At 47.3% G+C, this 21,313-nt stretch overlaps 1 protein-coding gene across 4 annotated transcripts in view; it reads right to left on the bottom strand.

Moving 5' to 3' along the window:
• LRRC20 (leucine rich repeat containing 20) overlaps positions 1 to 21,313 on the bottom strand; it is an 89,705-nt gene that overhangs the window by 41,880 nt on the left and 26,512 nt on the right. For all 4 annotated transcript variants that reach the window (XM_017873146.1, XM_017873150.1, XM_017873147.1 and 1 more), the window contains one exon: positions 3,926 to 4,075. In XM_017873146.1, coding sequence (XP_017728635.1) covers positions 3,926 to 4,075 — 150 coding nt within the window. The remainder of the gene's footprint in view (positions 1 to 3,925; positions 4,076 to 21,313) is intronic.

The following is a 21,313-nucleotide window of genomic DNA, read 5'->3' as shown; positions in this document are numbered from 1 at the left end:
CTCCGCCTCTAGTTAGAACTCCCCCATGCCAACAATCAGAGAGTACCTGAAGTCTTCCCTTTTTTCCACTCTACCACTCTGCTGCCTGCCTTTGAGTCTCTGCCAACACACAAGTGATGGTGGCTGACTCCTTCGCTGTAGCAAGCTCTGAATACATAGCCTTTGCTTTTCTCATTTGGCTGGGCTTCGTTTATTGCCATAGCTGTGTCTCCTACACCTCTGGCCTGGCAGTCCCGGGACACACTCACTAAAAAGAGCTAAGCTAGAGGAAGAGGGGAAACAGGGATACAGGAGCAGAAGGGGCAGAAGAGCCACAGCAGGACATGGGGACACTCTCTGCAGGGCCCACCTGCTATCAGACCAATTCCATGTGTGCCCTTGGCTTTCTCCTTGTTTTTTCCTTCCATAAAATGGATGAAGGATATCAAGGGGATGGAATCACTTAGAGATGACTCACCCCTGCCAGGGCCTTGGGCCTTGCAGAAGAGTCCCCAGAGCAGCCCCGGGAAACATTGTGACAGGCAGGGAGGAAGCAGCTTGTTCCCTCCCCAGCACCAAGGCAGCCCACCTCTGTCAGGCACCCAGAGGAGGACACAGCAGGCCTGCTGAGCTCAGTCAGGCCTGTTTAAGCCTCCTCTTAACACATAAAAGAAGAGGGCTTTTCTATTTGAAAGAGAAACCACAACAAAGGCTCAGGCCCAGAGCCATCTCTCAAGGTAGGGTGAGAGCCCAACAGGGTGCTCAGCTCCCACCCCCGCTGCTGCTACCACATCCCTCAATCCGCTGCCTCTGTGAATTCGATTAGCAGGCACTTTGTGATTCGAGGCAGCAGGAGGGAGTCAGGAGCCACTGGCAGCAGGGAAGGAGTTCAAACAGCATTTTCAACAGACTTCTGACCAGAAGGTGCTATGTAAATATATTTCCGCATCCCACAGATGCACGGGCTCAGTGGCATTTCTCTGGTACATTTCCCCGTGCCCTCTGGAGAGGGCCTACTTACTCATCCCACAAGGCACTCCCCAAATGTCAAGCACTTTCAAAGCTCTTGCGTCCATACCCAGGCTCTGCCCATGCCACTCTCTAAGAATTCATTCCTCTTCCCAGCAGTCCCTTCCAGCATTTTGTCCATACCCATATCACAGCACCAGGTGGTGAGGACAATGTGTCCTGCAACCCTAGTCTCCGCAGGGAGAGACTCTGGTGGAAACCTAGGCCTCCAGACCTGGGTCTGGGAGACAAAGGTGTTCGAGGGAAGGTCTAAGGAAGGAAAAGTACAAATGAACCCTCCTCTTACTCAAAGGGCCTGATTGTGCCCTTCCCCAAGGCCCCAGACAGCCCCACCCTCCATTTTCAATCATTCTGTCCTCGGGAAAGCAAACATCCAATCCCAATTGGCTAGGTACAGCACTAGAGGACCCTGGGACTGACACAGGTGGCCTGGAAAGGCAGCCATGGCCTGGAAAGTTCCAAACCTGGAAATCCAGCCCTAGGGGCCTCTCCGTGTGCTCCAAGTCATAGGGATTTTAGCTTTTCAGACACAAATGCAACAAACTCTGTGAGCTTCACTCAGAAACAGCTATATAGACGAATCCCTCCTCCTTGTTCACCTTTGCATGGTGGCCTTTCCAGGTCCTGCCTGTAGCTCCCTCCTGAGCCACTGTCCCTGCACTGTATTTGCCACTTCACGCACCCTCTCCCTCCTGGCCTGCCCAATGCCCACACCTCCTCTAGGCAGCTTGCCCAGCCTAAAGTCAGCCCTATGAGATAGACTTGCTCGGGTCCCTCATGCGTCATCAGCATTTCACATATTTCTTTCTCTAAACAGGATCTTAGACCCTTTTCATATCCCTATCATGTAGAGCATTCCCAGATCCTGGATGATATTTCCTTTCATGGGGAGACCACATTTTGTGGATCCATTTCCCAGTTGATGGACATTTGGGTTGTTTCTACTTTCTAACTTTCAGGCTGTTAAGAATAATGCTGCCATGAACATTCATGTGTAATGTGTTTTTGCATGGATGTATGGTTTTGTTTTTGTTTTTGTTTTTTTGTTTGTTTTTGAGACAGAGTCTTGCTCTGTCACCCAGACTAGAGTGCAATGGCACGATCTCGGCTCACTGCATCCTCTACCTTCCGGGTTCACGCGGTTCTCCTCAGCCTCCTAAGTAGTTGGGATTACAGGAATGCGCCACCACACCCGGCTAATTTTTGTATTTTTAGTAGAGACAAGGTTTCGCCATCTCGAACTCCTGACCTCAGGGACTCCACCTGCCTCAGCCTCCCAAAGTGCTGGGATTACAGGCGTGAGCCACCGTGCCTGGCAATGTGGACGTATGTCTTTACATATCTTGGGTATATACCAAGGAATGGAGTGACTGGGTCATATGGTAACTGTGTGCTCTGTGTTTAACCATTTGAGGAACTGCCTGACCGTTCTGCATGGCGGCTTCCCAGCTGCTGCTTGTACGAGGCTTGCCTTCAGTGTGACAGGACTAGGAAGAAGATCAAACCATAAAGTCTGTGTGAATTGCCTGTTTTGAAAGAAGTAGACTATTGTGAAGCACTCTTTAGACTGCATCTGCGCTGTTGAGTCTTTGATGATTCCAAAGGGACTTGTGGATTCTGCACGATTTCGAGGGCACTGCTAAGAATGCCAGTCATCTTTGTGCCGGCAGACATGATTCTGGCTAGCAGACTGTGGCAACAGAGACGGCGCTGGTACAAATCCTTAAGTTCAGGGTGCAAGGGAGGGACAGGCATGAGTCAATGCCTGTGAGGAAGGCTGCTGGAAGACAGAGGCTCTGAAGCCTGGTCCAGGGGAGTCAGGTGGGAGGGCAAGGAGGCTGGAGGGGGGCATGGAGTTAGTGTCCATGTGAGTCTGGGATGAAGCAGGATCTGCCCCCCTAGGCTTCCTGTGCCCTCCGCAATTCTCCCACTCCACCCTTTCACAAACGTGCAACAGGCGCCCACGCCACAGCTCTGCCACATGGGTCACTGAGCAGCAGTGACCTCTCATAGAAGGATGGAGGGACTGCTCTCTGGAGAAGAGGGTAGGCACTGCAGCAGTCAAGGCACACTGCTTGTCCAGCCAGAGGAACTATTTCTAGAGCATCTACGAGGCCCACCTGCTGGATTCCTGCCACTTCGATGCCAAGCACCTACATCCACGTGCTCTGCATATGCCCAGCAGAGAAAATGGCAACATCGGCCAGGCGTGGTGGCTCACGCCTGTAATCCCAGCACTTTGGGAGACCGAGGCGGGTAGATCACCTGAGGTCAGGAGTTTGAGACCAGCTTGGCCAACATGGTGAAACCCCACCTCTACTAAAAATACTAAAATTAGCCGGATGTGGTGGCACACACCTGTAATCCCAGCTACTTGGGAGGCTGAGGCAGGAGAATTGCTTGAACCTGGTAGGTGGAGGCCGCGGTGAGCCAAGATCGCACCACTGCACTCCAGCCTGAGCAACAGAGCAAGACTCTGTCTCAAAAAAAAAAAAAGGAAGAAAGAAAATGCCAACATCCCTGGCATCTCTCACTCCTGAACTGAGACAGCAACACAGGAGAACAACACCAGATTGGAAGGTGAGAAGGGGGCTCATTCAGGACTACTGGGAAATAATGACTCCCAGGGCCACAGGACCCAAACATCCCGCTGGTCTGTTCAGAACACGAGAATCACTCCAAGAACCACACCCTTGACCCTTGGTCAATGTGCTTCACAGCCAGCTAGAGGCAGAAGTGACCTAGAGAGTTCCAAGCTGCAGAGAGAACACAGGTCCATTTTCAAAGTCTACCCATGGGAATGACTTCATGGTGTCACTGACCAGGGACCAGCTCTGGTGGCACTCCCCAGACAGGGTCAGAGCCTGAAGGATGAGGACTGGCCATGCCCTTCTGGCTAGAGCTGACCAGGGCCTACCTCGGAGCTGATTGAACGTGGTCATGAACTTGCTGGTGAGGGACTTGAGCTCGTTGTTAGCCAGGGTGATAAGGTGGATCTGGCCGGAGACATTCCGCAGGACCTTGTAGATGCCAATGGGAAAGGAGACCAGCTTGCACTCGGCCAGGTCTGCAGCCAAAGGACAAAGACAAACCAGAGTTATCAGCCACAGCTGCCTGAGAACTTGTCCCAGACTCACATGGACCCCACTTCCATGCCCCCTTCCAGCCTCCTTGCCCTCCCACCTGTCTCCCCAGGACCAGGCTTCAGAGCCTGCCCTCTGTCTTCCAGCAGCCTTCCTCACAGGCATTAACTCACACCTATCCCTCCCTTGCACCCTGAACTTAAGGATTTGTACCAGCGCCGTCTCTGTTGCCACAGTCTGCTAGCCAGAATCATGTCTGCTGGCACAAAGATGACTGGCATTCATAGCAGTGCCCTCAAGACCCTGCAAAATCCACAAGTCCCTTTAGAATCAACAAAGACTCAACAGCACAGATGCAGTCTAAAGAGTGCTTTACAATAGTCTATTTCTTTGAAAACAGGCAATTCACACAGACTTTATGGTTTGATCTTCTTCCTAGTCCTGTCACACTGAAGGCAAGCCTCGTACAAGCAGCAGCTGGGAAGCCGCTGCACGGAACAGTCAGGCAGTTCCTCAAATGGTTAAACACAGAGCACAGAGTTACCATATGACCCAGTCACTCCACTCCTAGGTATATACCTGAGAGACAAAAACATACGTCCATGCAAAAACACATTACATGTGGATGTTCTTGGCAGCATTATTCAAAACCGCCCGAAAGCCGGAAAGTGGAAAAACCCAAATGTCGACCAACTGGGGAATGGATCAGCAAAATGTGGTCTCTCCATGAAACGCAATATCATCCAGCAATAAAAAGAAATGAAGTGGCCAGGCGGGGTGGCTCACACCTGTAATCCCAGCACTTTGGGAGGCCAAGGTGGGTGGGTGGCTTGAGGCCAGGAGTTCGAGAGCAGCCTGGCCAACATGGTGAAATCCTATCTCTACTAAAAATAAAAAAATTAGCCAGGCATGGTGGTACACGCCTGTAATCCCAGCTACTCACGAGGCTGAGACATGAGAATCACTTCAGCCTGGGAGGTGGAAGTTGCGGTGAGCCCAGATCACACCACTACACTCCAGCCTAGGCAACAGGGCAAGACTCTGTCTCCCCCACAAAAAACATTTTAAAAACAGAAATGAAGTACCAATGTATGTTATAGCAGCTATAACATGACTGAACCCTGAAAACATGACGTCAGGCAAAAGAAGCCAGTTACAAAGTGCGGAATATTGTACAGTTTCATTTATATGAAATGTCAAGAACAGGCAAATGCATACAGACAGAAAGGAGATTAGTGAATGCCAGGGCTGCAAGGGATGGGGGGTGGGGGAATTCTTTGTAGGGGAATAAAAATGTTCTACGATTGGGCTGGGCGCAGTGGCTCATGCCTGTAATCCCAGCACCTTGGGAGGCTGACGTGGTCAGATCACTTGAGGCCAGGAGTTCAAGACCAGCCTGGCCAATACAGAGACACCCATCTCTACTAAAAATAAACACACACACACACACACAAAAAATTAGCTGGGCATGGTGGCACATGCCTGCAATCCCAACTACTCGGGAGGCTGAGTCATGAGAATCCCTTGAACCTGGAAGGCGGAGGTTGCAGTGAGCCGAGATCACACCACTGCACTTCAACCTGGGCAAGAGAGTAAGACTATCACACACACACAAAAAAAGTTTTAAGATTGGATTGTGGTGACAACTGCTCAACTCTGAACATAGTAAAACTACTGAATTGTACACTTTAACTGGATGAATTGTATGGCATGTGAATTATATCTCAATAAAGCTGATATATACACATATATAATTATATATATTATTATATTGATGACAGATATATATACAGCAGCAGACAGACACTAAAAGTATAGGGGTTCAGAAATTAGTCTGTCCAGCTCATCAAGGTGTCACTCAAGTTCCCTGAGCCTCAGTTTCCTTAACTGTAGAATGAAGGTACCATCATCTGCCTAGGAGAGCTGTTGGGAAAAATTAAATGTAGTAAAATAATGACTAACAAAGCACCTAGAAGATATTTAGCAGGAATGCTACAAATATTGTAGCTGTCCTCCCCTTCCACTTTACCTCCTCTTCCCACTCGATCTAAAGCCTCTCTAGGCTTCCAGGCCAGCTTCCATCCCATCTCTCCCAGAAGTCTTTTGGGTCACTCCTGTTGCTGGTGTCCAGTCAGCCCCCAACCTCCCACCCAGCAGCACTCATCGACCCTGACAGCACCACCCCATTTATCTCTCAGAAAACTCTCATCTTTTCCCAAAGAGGCCAGGCTCTCCCAGGCTTGTAAGCCTTTGAAAATTGCTCCAAAATAAACATGTGAAACTCAATATTTTTTTTTTTTTTTTTTTTTTTGAGACGGAGTCTCGCTCTGCCACCCAGGCTGGAGTGCAGTGGCTGATCTCAGCTCACTGCAAGCTCCGCTTCCCGGGTTTACGCCATTCTCCTGCCTCAGCCTCCCGAGTAGCTGGGACTACAGGCGCCCGTCACCTCGCCCGGCTAGTTTTTTGTATTTTTTTTTAGTAGAGATGGGGTTTCACCGTGTTAGCCAGGATGGTCTCGATCTCCTGACCTCATGATCCGCCCGCCTCGGCCTCCCAAAGTGCTGGGATTACAGGATTGAGCCACTGCGCCCGGCCGAAACTCAATATTTCTATATGCCAGCAGTAAAATACGGTTTTAAAAGATTCTATTCCTAACCAGTAAAATACGGTTTTAAAAGATTCTATTCCTAACAGCAACAATAACACAAAATACATGGAAATAATCACAATTGAAGCCTTTCTCCCTCATCTGCCTCACAGATTTATTCTCTTGCTCCAAGACCCAGCTCAAATGTACCTCCTCCATGAAGCCTTCTCTGACTGTCCTAAGCAGTCAGTTGTTCCAGGAGCTGAGCCTCATATAATGCGAACGAGACTTCTTCACCCTGTGTTGTATTAACCCCTTTTTGTGCTGTTTTCCCAGTGGACTGAGAAGACCCCCAGAGCATAGTACAAGAAGTCCAGCAGACTCATGGGAAAAAAAGGACAGGTGGGAAAAGGGCAAAAGCAGATGACTGAGGGTCCACAGGGCTCCTCTGCCAGGCAGCCTATAGGGGTGTTGTTAATGCCTCCTCTGGTCCAGGGCTGCACTTGGTAACCCAGCCCTGCGGCTGTCCGATGTCAATCACCAGCTCTTCTATCAGCAGGTGGGGTTGGCAGGAGAGACTGCTAAATCCTGCCAGGGAGGAACAAGGTCCCAAAAGTCAGGCTTTCAGAAGAGGGAGAGCAAGGGCTGAGCTGGAAGCAAACAGGCACTGTGGGCTCAGAGTTTGAGGCAAGCTAGGGATTCTAAAAAGAGTAATACTTCCAAACAATAAGCCCTCTAGCGCTTTGTGACAGATATATTAAGGGCTGGAAAGAAGTTTTGTTGGAGTTGTTGTGAATTACACCAGTCCCTTTGGGTAGGAGTAGACAGATCTCATCATACATCCCAGGAGCAACATCAAAGAAATGGAAGAAGCTTTCCCTTTAAAACAAAGAGCAAAATAAGGATGCCTTTCATCACCAGTATCCCTGAATAGCATCATGAAAGTTCTTGCCAGGCAGGGCGTGGTGGCTCATATCTGTAAGCCCAGTACTTTTGGAGACCAAGGTGGAAGGATTGCCTGAGCCCAGGAGTTTGAGACAACTCAGTTGTCACCGTGGGCAACACAGTGAGACCCTGTCTCTACAAAAAAATTTAAAAACTAGCTGCGCATGGTGGTGTGTGCCTGGAGTTGCAGATACTTGGGGGGTTGAGGTGGGAAGAAGATCGCTTGAACCCAGGAGGTCAAGGCTGCAGTGAGCCTCTGCACTCCACTGCACTCCAGCCTGAGTGACAGTGAGACCTTGTCTGAAAAAAGAAAAGAAAAGAAAAGGAAAAGAAAAGAAAAGAAAAAAGCAAAGAAAAGAAAAGTCAAGTTATGTCTGGCCAATTAAATAGAAAGCACAGACACTGAAAACAAAGTGATTCTTAGGTGCATATGAAATGACTATATAACCTCAGAAACTCAAGGCAGTCATCTGACAAGCAACATAAATTAAAATGGTCTCAGCAAAGCAGCTAATCAAATAAGCATGTGAAAGGCAATGATATTCCTATGCGCCAGCAAGAAAATACAGTTTTTAAAGATACTATAGAGAAATGAGCATAATGAAAAATATATCTGACCAATATTAAAAAAAAAGTAGAAAAGTTCACAAAGATATTTGGTTTTGTTTTGTTTTGTTTTGCTTATTGAGACAGGGTCTTGCTCTGTCGCCCGGGCTGGAGCGCAGTGGCGCGATCTCAGCTCACTGAGGTCTCGAACTCCTGGGCTTAAGTGATCCTCCCACCTCAGCTTCCTGGGTAGATGGGACTACCGGCACATGCCATCAAACCCGGCTAATTTTTGTATTTTTTGTAGTTGGGTTTTTGCCATGTTACTCAGGCTAGTCTTGAATTCCTGAGCTCAAGTGATCTGCCCACCTAGGCCTCCCAAAGTGCTAGGATTATAGTCGTGAGCCACGGCAAGCGGCCCACAAAGACATTTTTAAGAATGGTTTTGTATGTGAAGATATAACATGTCCATTGATGACAAGTGAAAATATTGAAACACTGGTTTTTTAAAGAAATTAATGTATAGATTGTTGAATGTAACTACTACCCAAATCCTCACAAGGTTTTTTTTTTTTTTTTTTAAACCTTAACTAAATGGTTTTAAAGTTCAGCTAGGGAAATATATAAGCAAGACCCTCTAAAAAAGGTGAGGTTATAACTAATATTATAAGTCTAAAATAATTAAAACAGAGGGCAAAAGGGAAAATAGAACATGGAAAGAAATTATATAGTTCCGAAAATACAGTCCAGAAATAATGTCATAATAAATGCTAAAGGAGTCTTCACAAATAAACTGGAGAGGGAAGGATTAATCAACTGATGCCAGAATAACCCCTTAACAATTTTGAGAAAGACTCAATCTAAGAATCAAAATACATCCTAGATAGAATTACACTTTAAATATTTTTTAAACCAAATTTTAAAAAGTAAACAGAATTGAACATTTATACAACCTTTTAAGTGAGGATGACTTCCCAAATCTAGGCGTAAAACAGAATCACAAAGGAACAGATCAAAACTAACTGCATTAAAACACAGAAAACACTTTGAAGCTTAAAAGAATAAAGCCAGCAACAGGGATTGTAAATAGGATGCGTACAGAGTCATCTTTATTACTGAAACTACTCAATATAATTGAATAAAGAAAAAATTGAGACTACTTGAGAAGACAAGGACGTAAGATATTTACAAAGGAAAAAACATAATTAGTAAACAAATATATAGCTCCTGATGTGTTTCCAAATTGCTTTCCAGAATATTTGTGCCAATTCACATGTAACCTATCCAACAAACAAAAGGATCATTAACAAGAAAAGAAAGTCTTGCTAAGTTGATCAAGGGAAATAGTATCCCTGCTTTAATTTGCAATATTTTCAATAATGAGACTGATTATCTTTCATGGTTAATTAACTGTTTTTCAGCTAGGCATGGTGGCTCATACCTGTAATCCCCAAGCTTTAGAAGGCCTATGTTGGAGGATCACTTGAGGCCAGTTCACAACCAACCTGGGCAACACAGCAAGACCCATCTCTACAAAAAATAAAATACAGCCGGGTGTGGTGGCTCACACTATAATCCCATCACTTTGAGAGGCTGAGGCAGGGAGATCACTTGAGTTTGAGACCAGCCTGGCCAACATGATGAAACCCCATCTCTACTAAAAATACAAAATTTAGCCAGGTATGGTGACGGGCGCCTGTAATCCCAGCTACTCAGGAGGCTGAGGCAGGAGAACTGCCTGAACCCAGGAGGCCGAGATTGTATCACTGTACTCCAGCCTGGGTGACAGAATGACAGAGAGACTCCATCTCAAAAAACTAAATAAAATAAATTTGTTTGACATGGTGGTGCCTGTATGTAGTCCCAGGTACTCGGGACGATGAGGCAGGAGGATCACTTGAGCCCAGTTCAAGGCTGCCGTAAGCTGTGATTGCATCACGGCACTCAGGCTGGGCAACAGAGCAAGACCCTATCTCTAATAAAATAAAATAAGTATTAACCATTTGTTTCCCCTGTGGAAAATTCTATTCATGTCTCACTATTTTTCTACTTGGAGCTGCGGCATTTTTTTCTCCCAAATGTTGGTAGAGCTCCTTAAATAGCATTATCAACCCAGGTGTGTTGATTGTTTCTCTTGTTGAATCATTCATGTTACAGAGCGTAGAGTTTTTTCTGAAGCAGGACATAAAAAGCATATGCACACTGTAATTCCAATTAGGTATAAAAGGATACATGCCTGGGAAAGACAATAGAAAGAAAAATAACCAGAATGCTAACCGGGTTATTTCAAATGCTTTGAGCAATTTGTTACTAAATTATAGTCTTCATGGTTGTTTACTTTATACAAAGTAAAATACCATTATATATTTATATAAAACCATTTGCCAAGTATCTATATACAGTGATACTTTACTTTTTAAATAAAAAATTAATGTATCATAAAATTAGCTATTTTTCTGAGGCAGGATCTCGCTCTGTCACCCAGGCTGGAGGGCAGTGGCACGATCTCGGCTCACTGCAACCTTCACCTCCCGAGCTCAAGTGATTCTCCCACCTCAGCCTCCCAAGTAGCTGGGACTACAGGTGCATGCCACCATGCCCTGCTAATTTTTGTATTTTTAGTAGAGACAGTGTTTCACCATGCTGCCCAGGCTGGTCTCCAACTCCTGGCCTCAAGCGATCCACCTGCCTCATGCTCCCTAAGTGCTAAAATGAACTTTTATTGGAAAAAATAACTTGGCAAATTCACAGATAAATTGAGGGCAGCCAGCTCTTCGTCAGTGAGGGGAATAGGGAAAAGCAGACCCAAGAAACACAGGAACTCTGCACTGGGCTGGGGCAGAGCTGTGAATAGGAGCTTCCAGGCAGCACCACTCCCCACAGTGGGGAGAGAAAGTGCTTACAAAGGAGGAAGAAGCCATAAAACCATGCAAGTTATTTCCAAGGGTACTCAAAGCAGCCTGTCTTCCTGGAGTAGATCAGCCCAGAAATGTCCAGCCCACAGTCTCATTCCAGCCACCTGGGCCATCCACACACCATCCCAGCCTCACACCACCCACCCTTCCAGTCTTTGGTTTAGGCAACATACAAGTGCTGGGCATGGCAGCTCACGCATGTAATCCCAGCACTTTGGGAGGCCAAGGCGGGCAAATCACTTGAGGTCACGAGTTCAAGATCAGCCTGGCCAACATGGTGAAACCCCATCTCTCTAAAAATACAAAAATCCACCGGGTAAGGGGGCGTGTCCTGTAATCTCAGATACTTGGGGGGTTGAGATGGGAGAACTGCTTGAGCCCGGAAGGCAGAGGTTACAATGAGCCGAGATCATATCACTGTATTCCAGCCTGGGTGACAGAATGAGACTCGGTCTCAAAACAAACAAACACACACACACACACACACACACACACACACACACACAAAACAAGCAACATACAAGCCCTCTGCGGCTTCATCTGGCCAACTGACATGTCGCAAGACCACACTTCTCTAATACTAGAGGATGCCGAGGGTCTGGAATGTCACCTCCGACACCTGCTTCTTCCTTTCACTCTCCACAAATAGCTACTGAGGCCCTCCTGTGTGCCGGGCACTGATCTGCACTGTATCCTGTGACTTTTTTTGTGTCCCCAGGGATTCCATCTGTTCCCTCCATTATGTGACCCCTACACCGCCCACCAGAGGCCGGGATGCATGTGACAGGGGTGCACCACGAAGCTCCTACCCAGAACAGCCTGGCTGCCACCGACGGCCAAGGTCATCCAGGAGTTCCACAGAAGGGCCCTGCTGGGATGTAATGCAAACACCCCTCATCCCAGCCCCATCGCCAGCCACTAACACAGCACGTGGACTCTCACCCCTGCTGGGAGGAGAGTGGTCCATGATCTCCAGAACAGTTCTCCATGGTCCCGGGACAAGAAAATGGAGATCCAGGAGCAAATCTCATCCTTACCCAGTCATGTTCCCATCTGTACACAAGGAGCAATATACTGCATGCCACGCACGGGGGATGGGAATAACCATAAACAACACCATTTACTATTTCACATGTGCTATATAAGTACGAACTATCCCCTCTGCACACGGGAAACTGTAATAAAGTGACTTGTCCAAGGTCATACAGCTAGAAGTGAGGACAGGGAGATTTGGATCCAGGTTAGGTGGATCAAGAAGCCAGGGGTCCCAACCACTCCACTCTACTGCCCCCTTGAGCCAAAAACATGCCTAAACCAGGCCAGAGAAAGGGAGTCTATGCTGAGCTCCCTCACGAGAAACCGAGGTCTTGACTACAAACTCCTGTAGGCCCTTCCAGTTCAGAGCCCTCAGTGCCTCCCAGGAAGGGGCCAACAGCCTTCTGCACGAGCCAGTCACCTTCTGTCCTCTGGAAATTCCTCTACAGGTCTCCTTCGGAGGTTGGGCACCATCTATACCCATTCTCCCTGTTTGCAGAAGGAAAAAGCCCCAGAAGCCCCAAGTTCAATGTTGGGCCCTGAGTTTATAGGAACAGACAGCACTGCTGCCAGAGAACACAGCCGAGATGTGGCTGGGGGCCAGGTCCCACTAGGGAAGGGGGGCCCCACCCAGAGAAGAGAAGATCCAGGCTGTAGACAGGAGAGAGTTGTCCTCAAGGAGCTGTGGGATGTCATTGAGAAGGTCTCATTCTCTATGGGTCCTCAGCACAGACAGTACATAGCTCATCAAGGCATAAAGAAAAGCCTCCTGGGTGAGGATGTGAGGACTGCATCAAGGCGCATGGTCAGGCAGGGTCCCCACAGAGAGAATTCCTAAACCAGACAGAGGCTGAGCTGGTGATCTCAAAGGTCCCATTCAAGTTAATAAACACAGGGCTGGGCGTGGTGGCTCACACCTGTAATCCCAGCACTTTGGGAGGCTGAGGCAGGTGGATCACCTGAGGTCAGGAGTTCGAGACCATCCTGGCCAACATGATAAAACCCTGTCTCTACCAAAAATACAAAAAGTAGCTGGTTGTGGTGGTGCATGCCTGTAATCCCAGTTACTCAGGAGGCTGAGGCAGGAGAATTGCTTGAACCCAGGAGGCAGAGGTTGCAGTGAGCAGAGATCGTGCCACTGCACTCCAGGCTGGGCAACAGAGCAAGACTCCATCTCAATAAATAAATAAATAAAACAAACACAGCTAACAGCACTGAATATTTGCTATGTGCCAGACACAGTTCTAGGCACTTTTTCTATATTAACTCATTTAATTCCTTTAACAACCTGAGTTATCCTCACAGCAGGAGAATGAGGCCGGTGTTGATAGGTGTTGATAATGTAGGGGTCACATATGGTCATTGTGATACAGTGATGGGATCAAAAAATCTGAATGCAAAGATTCAACACCAAAGATTCAAGTAGGGTGACCAGTAGGGTAGTTTAAGCAGGACTTTCCTAATTTTAGCACTGAGAGTCCTTCATCCTGGGGAATCCCTCCTCCATCACTGGCAGATTGGGATGTTTAGGGTCACCCTAGATTCAGGTGGATGGATGAGAGTTCTACAGACAAAAAGGAGAGAGGGAAGGGAACCCAGGAGTGAGCCACAGCATGAGCAAAGGGCTGTCACCCCTCTGGGACTCCCCCCTTGAGCTCTGCCTTCTTCTACCATTTCTCGGAGCCTCACCCTTGCTGCATGAATGCTCAGAGAGGAAGGCTCCTGGCATTGGAATCATTTAGTGCTAAATGATTAGCATCATTTTGGCGGTCACAGACCCCGACAGGGGTCAGGAATGGCGTGGTGGGTAATTGGCTACAAGGGGCAATGCCAGGCTCCTCCAGCACCATGGAGACAGCAGCCAGACTTTCTCTAGCAGCCCCAGCCACTGACACCTGGGCTGCAGCAGGGAACAGAAAGATCCTTGCAGGAGGCAGTAGCGGTACAATAAACACAAGCTGCAATCATCCTCCTAATTATAATTATTATTGTAAGAAGACCAAACTGTATGTCCCCAAACTTCTAATTAGAACAGTACTTTGTGTCAATAAAGAAGCCTTTTATTCAAATCGCTTAGGTCCTTTATTAAAGCTTATCTCGTTAATTCTGATGAATGCCTGATGAAAGGTAACCAGTGGGCAGAATCAGGGCAGAAGGAGCAAAATCCAAGAGAGAACATTCAGTTGGAATTCAAGAGCGCCCGGTAGAGCTTGCATGGTGACTTAGAAATACAGAACTTTGACCCCTGCCAGCCCCTGCTGAGAAGTGGGCCTGGTGACAGGGCCTAAGAGTGGGAAGTGGAGAGGGACTCCCCTTGCAACCAAGTCACAGGGCCCAGAGGCAAGGGTGTGAGGGACTCAGGCCAGTAAGAACATGGGCTTGTGAACTAGCCAAGAAGTAAGGCTCCCAAGGCTACTGGAGGAACTCTGTGGCCAGCGAGACCCACTCTCACTGAGAAGCTTTCTTCATGGAACCTCAGGGTTAGGAGACTGGGGGTCATTTGGCCCACGTGTGCCAAACTTCCAAGTTAGAATTAACTGGAGGCTGGGCACATGCCTGTAATCCTAGCACTTCAGGAGACTGAGGCAGGAGGATTGCTTGAACCAAGGAGTTTGAGACCAGCCTGGGCAACATAGTGAGACCCTGTCTCTAGAAATACAAAAAATTAGCCAGTCATGGTGGTGCACACCTGTAGTCCCAGCTACTCAGGAGGCTGAGGTGGGAGGATTGCTTGAGCCCTGGAAGTCAGGGCTGCAGTGAGCCGAGATTATGCCATGGCACTCCAGCCTAGGCAACGGACTGAGACCCTGTCTCAAAAAGGAAAAAAAAAAAGAGAGAATCATCTGATGAGGCTGGTCTTTGCACCCTCCCCAGATATTCTACCTTTCAGTGAATCTGGGATGGTAACACTATATTACTATAATATAATCATATATATATATTTATATATATATTATATTTTTTTTTTTTTTTTTTTTTTTTTTTTTTTGAGACGGAGGTTTCGCTCTGTCGCCTAGGCTGGAGTGCAGCGGCGCGATCTTGACTCACTGCAAGCTCCGCCTCCCGGGTTCACGCCATTCTCCTGCCTCAGCCTCCCGAGTAGCTGGGACTACAGGCGCCCGCCACTGCGCCCGGCTAATTTTTTGTATTTTTAGTAGAGATGGGGTTTCACTGTGGTCTCAATCTCCTGACCTTGTGATCAGCCCACCTTGGCCTCCCAAAGTGCTGGGATTACAGGCGTGGGCCACCGCGCCCGGCCGGAAATTTGTTTTTAACAATATCCCCAGGTGATTCTTATCAATAGGCAAACTTGGGAAACACTGAGTAACACAGCCTCCAATCTGAGGCCTGAAATCTCTCCATGTCTCCATCTGAGGTCATAGAGTTCTCCTTGAATACTGGGGATGGGGGGGCTCACTCCTCCTTCCATAGAATGAGTTTAACTGTTAAAGAGCTCTTTCATGAACTGTATTAATAACTGCAACCCTCCACCACTCACTAGTCCTGCTGCCCTCTCTTCTGCATGGTAATCCTTGACATAAATGATGACAAAGGACATTATAGACAGTTTCTTTTTAATTATTGTAAAATACACATAACAAAAATTTAGCAAGTGATATGACCAAATTTCACAGGAAAACTCCATTGATTTTCAAGCAAACATTGCATAGGTAGCCAAGGAGCAATGAATAGCAGCAACTAGAGTGGTGGAAGCTGTGCAACTATGGGCATGAGTGGAATGGGAGGGATGTCTAACACGTCCAGTGGGAGTGGTGGAGGGAAATGGAATCGGTCAATCCTAATCACTGACTCTTGGTCAACTTAAAAAAGGAAAACAAAAAAAAAACACTTCAGCTTAACAGTTTCTGCAGTACAAGCTTGTGATTTATGCTTACTCTCTAGTGGAAATCAGGATTGTTATGAAGACTTAAAGCTCATTATTTTGTAACACAATACTCACCTAGGATGTAACAGTGAAGCCAAGTGAACTACAGCTGTTAAACAAGTTCCAGCTTTTCTCAAGTTAGTTGTATTATAGGATGCACTCAGTAAGCATATTTTAGTGAAGTTGAATTATGTTAAATATTGAACACTGTTTGGATGCATGTGGAAAGACATGCTTTTTTTTTTTGGAAAAACTCAAGGTAGGAGCTGTGTCTGGAAACATTTTGGCATGTTTGTTAATTCTAGTTTCATTTAATAACCTGTAATGCATGTAAGTTTAAGCTTTTTTTTTTTAAGTTAATGGGAAAATTTGAAACGCAATACCAATACTTTAGAATTTTGGTCTTGGTGTTTATATGAAATTCTGAGGCCTTGATTTAAATCTTTCATTGTAGTGTGACTTCCTTTTAGGTATATTGTGCTAAGTGAAACTTGTCAAATAAATCCTCCTTTTAAAAACTGCTTTAAAAAAAATGTAGCATTTTATCAGTGGCAAGGGATTAGCAGGCAGAGCACAGAGAATGCTCAGGCAGTGAAAGTGACGTGTGGCAGACACATGTCATTATACATTAATCTGAGCCTAAGACTGTGCAACACCAGGAGTGAACCCTGATGTGAACCATGGACTTTGGATGACAATGATGCACCAACATAGGTTCACCAATTGTGGCAAATATGCCCCTCTGGTAGAGGATGTTGATCATGGAGAAGGCTATGCCTGTTTGTGGGCAGTGGGGAGTATATTGGAAAATCTCTATTCTTAACTCTTAATTTTGCTCTGAACCTTGGGAACCTAACACTGCCCTTTAAAAATTAAGTATTTTTTTAAATGTGCCATCTTAACCATTTTAAAATGTACAGTTCAGTAGCTTTAAGCGTATTTATATTGTTGTGCAATCAACCAATCTCCAGGACTTCTGCACCTTGCGAAACTGAAACTCTTTACTTGTTAACCCCCTATTTTCCCATCCCCCAGCTGCTGGCAACCACGGAACATCATAAACTTTTTTTCAGGCAAAAACATCCCCAGAAACTTCAATCCTCATGGTTCTAGCTGCTCCTGTGAGAGGAGCAGGACCAACCTAGCTCAGACTCTGGCCTGGCCAGAACTTTCTCCTGCGCAGGTGTTGAGTCTCTAACACATAACTGCAGCCACCACTGATTGACAACGGGTGTGTGACAGACGTTGTGCTGGGGCTTCAGACCTTTTATTTCACCCACTCCTTACAACCACCCTATAAATAGGTCACTACTATGCTTACCCCTGGTTAACAGTTAAGGAAACTGAGTCATGGAGAAGTTAAACAAATTGTTCTAAGTCATATGACTTATTCAAGGCCAACCAGTTAATGAAATAATAAAAAAAATTTACAAAGTGCCTGCTGCTTGCAATTAGTGATCTCAGCATTGTCATGTATTAATTCAGTTAACCCCCACAACATCCCCAAGATAGGCACTATTTATTATGTTTTATTTTTTTGAGACGGAGTCTTGCTCTGTCGCCCAGGCTGGAGTGCAGTGGTATGATCTTGGCTCACTGCAACCTCCGCCTCCCAGGTTCAAGTGATTCTCCTGCCTCAGCCTCCTGAGTAGCTGGGACTACAGGCACGCACCACCACGTCTGGCTGATTTTTGTATTTTTAGTAGAGACGGGGTTTCACCATTTTGGTCAGGCTGGTCTGGAACTCCTGACCTCAGATGATCCACGAGATGGGCACTATTATTACTATTCCTTTTGTACAGAGGACGAATCGAGACACAGAGCCATGGGTCTTGGTTAGTGAGCTGCAGAGCTTACTTGGCTAGTAAGCTGCTGAGCTTAAGGGTATGCCCCTAACCACCATGCTACATTGCCTCCCTAGAATATGTAACCCGCATTCAGGATGGCCTGCCATGCTGAAACAGAATGGGAGATGGTAGGTTTCCAATGAGCAGACAGATCTTCCATGATTCACAATGGGTTCCCCGGGAACACTGGTATATTGCAGCTCCCATGGAGCTATATAAAAGGGGACTTAGAGTTGAAAGAGCTGGTGAAAGAGTCTTCAGGGTATCAAGAGCCTGGATTTGTCACTTACTGTCTTTGGGACTTGGATCCTTATGCCCTTAGTTTTCAAATCTTGGTAAATTGCAACCGATCATCTCCAAGGCCCCTCGCAGCTGCCACTGTGGATTCTAGGACTTGGCCACAACCAGGAGCCACCTTGGGAGCTCTCTAGACTCTTCATGCCTAAGTCTCTCTCCCAGAGTCTGACTGAATTAGTAGGGGCTGGGGCTTGGGAATGGAAGGGAGGGTAAAAGCTCCCTGGGTGATTCTAACGTGCAGCCAGGTGAACTCTGCACCATACCATCGCCTCTCAAACTATAGTGTGCCACCTGGGGACACTGCCAATGTGCAGATTCTGATGCCACATGTCTGGGTGGGGCCTAAGAATCTGCATTTCCACCCAGCAGGTCCAAGGACCACACTGAGTAGCAAGGGCTAGTCCAGTGCAGTGGTTCTCCAAGGGCATCAGCATCACCTACAGCATCAGCATCACCCCAGAACTTGTCAGAAAGGCACATTCTCAGGCACCACCCCAGTCCCACAGAATCAGAAACTCTGGGGGTAGGGCCCAGGCATCCGTGTTTTAACTGAAGCATCACTGGCCTAGAGGGGCCAGGCCTCCTCCTGCTGTAGCTGCTTCCCGTTCTGATGATGATAATGGGTGGTAATGAGAGTAACTGGGAGCTGGCTGCTCCTGCCTACCTAAGGGCGTGAGGTTTACTCACTCATGGAAATTTTTTGTGCCGGGGTGCCTCCTGCTTCCCCTCTGAGCAGACTATTTCAGGACAGAGTCACAGACACAGAGTCTCTTCACTCTCTTCTCTTGCTTTGTTCACGCTTCTGGTGCTCAGAGGCACACGTGACCCTTGGTGTGGAGGCTGCCCTGGGCTGTAACTCAAGAGGCCAAATTCTCATCCCAGCCCCTCCACTATAAGCCAGTGGGGCTCCGAGACACTGCTTCTTCATGGGCTTTGTCCCCTCATCTGTAAAATGAGGGTTTGGACTAGATGATTTGGGGTCTCAACCTGGCCAGACATCCTTCTGACTCCATGATTCTGCTAAACAAAGGCTCTTCAGGCAGCCCTCTGCCAAAGAGGAGCCCCCCATGACTTGAGCTGCCAGTCTCTGAAATGCCACTCAATTTCCAAAGTAGGGACACATAGGATGCAGAAAGTGAGCAAAACAACTGCTCATCAAGGGCACACTGGGCACAATTAGCCATCACTTTAACAAAGCTGTTTGTTGCAGTGCTTAGAGTTGGCTAGCTCTAAAAGGCTTAAGACAAAAGCAGCCAGACTTGCTCCCCTTGACAAATCCCCTCCCCAGGGACAACCACTTTCAGGTCTTTGGGGGTGTTTAACTCCTGATCTCCAGAGCAGTGTTTCTGAGCCTGTTTCCTGTCTCATGCCCCTTATAGAGAAAAGGGCATGGGAGGAATAGCTCACCGAGGACCACATACGTCCAGAAAGTCCCACCACAATAGCACACACAGCTACTGGGCCCGGGAGGGTGGTCGGGGAGAGAAGGGCAGAAAGGCACTTCGGGAACGGGCGTCTTCTGAGACGTGGGGAAACCACTCAACTTGAATGTGCCAGTGGGTTTAGGGGGATTTTTTTCTTTCACTTCCTATTTCATGGACTTGCATATTGTGCAGGAGTTTTACAATAACTTAATGACTTCTTACAAATATCTTCAGTTTAAAGAAAGGAACACCCCTAACATGCAGTGACCCTTGGGGTATGTTTTCCCTCAAACGCCCAAAAACCCAGATCAGTGGAGGTGGGTGTTGATGGGGACATGAGGAACAGAGCTAAAGTCCTGCCAGGGCAAAGCTCATAGGAGCTGCTGGGGAGAGCAGCCGACGGCTCAGGGGCTGTGCGGACAACCCTCTGACAAACGCCGTACACACAAATCCTGCATCTCAGAAGCGCCTTCTCACATCCTGCTGCAGAAGCCCCAGCCTCTCTAGGAAATAATGTGCTACAGAGAGTCGGCCTCAGAGAAGAAAGCTGAGCCCCAGGCCCTCCAGTCAGTGGCTGTCACGCTCAAACAGAATACCTTCTAACCACACAAGAGACCTAGAAAGCAACATCGTCTCATAATCCAAATTGAGTCCTTTCTTGGGCCAACTCTTTCTTGCTGTGGGGCCTCAGGCAAGTTACTTAACCCCAATCTCAGTTTCCTCTTCAGTAAAGCGAGGACAAGAGCTCTTTCAAAAACCTGTATGCAATCTGGGCACAGTGGCTCACACCTGTAACCCAAGCACTTTGGGAGGCCAAGGCAGGAGGATCACTTGAGTTCAAGAGTTCAAAACCATCCTGGGCAACACGGTAAAACCCTGGTTCTATAAAAAAATACAAAAAGTAGCTGGGTGTGGAAGTGCATGCCTGTAGTCCCAGCCAGCTACTTGGGAGGCTGAGGTGGGAGGATCGCTTCAGCTTGGGAGGCAGAGGTTGCAGTGAGCCAAGATCATGCCACTGTACCCCAGCCTGGGTAACAGAGATAGACCTTTTGAGACTTTGTCTCAAAAAAATAAAAATAAATAAATAAAGTTTTAAAACCTGTATGTAGTACTGGGCACAGTAGTTCACGCCTGTAATCCCAGCACTTTGGGAGGCTGAGGCGGGCAGATCACGAGGTTAGGAGTTCGAGACCAGCCTGGCCAACATGGTGAAACCCCATCACTACTAAAAATATAAAAATTAGCAGGGCGTGGTGGCAGATGCCTGTAGTCCCAGCTACTTGGGAGGCTGAGGCAGAAGAATCACTCGAACCCGGGAGGCGGAGGTTGCAGTGAACTAAGATCATGCCACTGCACCCCAGCCTGGGTAACAGAGTCAGACCTTTTGAGACTTTGTCTCAAAAAAATAAAAATAAATAAATAAAGTTTAAAAACCTGTATGTAGTGCTGGGCACAACAGCTCACACCTGTAATCCCAGCACTTTGGGAGGCCAAGGCAGGCAGATCACGAGGTTAGGAGTTCGAGACCAGCCTGGCCAATATGGTGAAAGCCCATCTCTACTAAAAACACAAAAATTAGTCAAGCATGGTGGCAGGTGCCTGTAATCCCAGCTACTCGGGAGGCTGAGGCAGGAGAATTGCTTGAACCCGGGAGGCAGAGGTTGCAGTGAGCCAAGATGGCGCCATTGCACTCCAGCCTGGGCGACAGAGTGAGACTCCATCTTTTTTTTTTTTTTTTGA

Source organism: Rhinopithecus bieti, unplaced genomic scaffold, assembly GCF_001698545.2.
Source record: "Rhinopithecus bieti isolate Rb0 unplaced genomic scaffold, ASM169854v2 scaffold_6907, whole genome shotgun sequence".
Classification (NCBI taxonomy): Eukaryota; Metazoa; Chordata; class Mammalia; order Primates; family Cercopithecidae; genus Rhinopithecus; species Rhinopithecus bieti.
The sequence above is the reverse complement of the archived record's forward strand: the minus strand, read 5'-3'. Positions and strand labels throughout refer to the sequence as shown.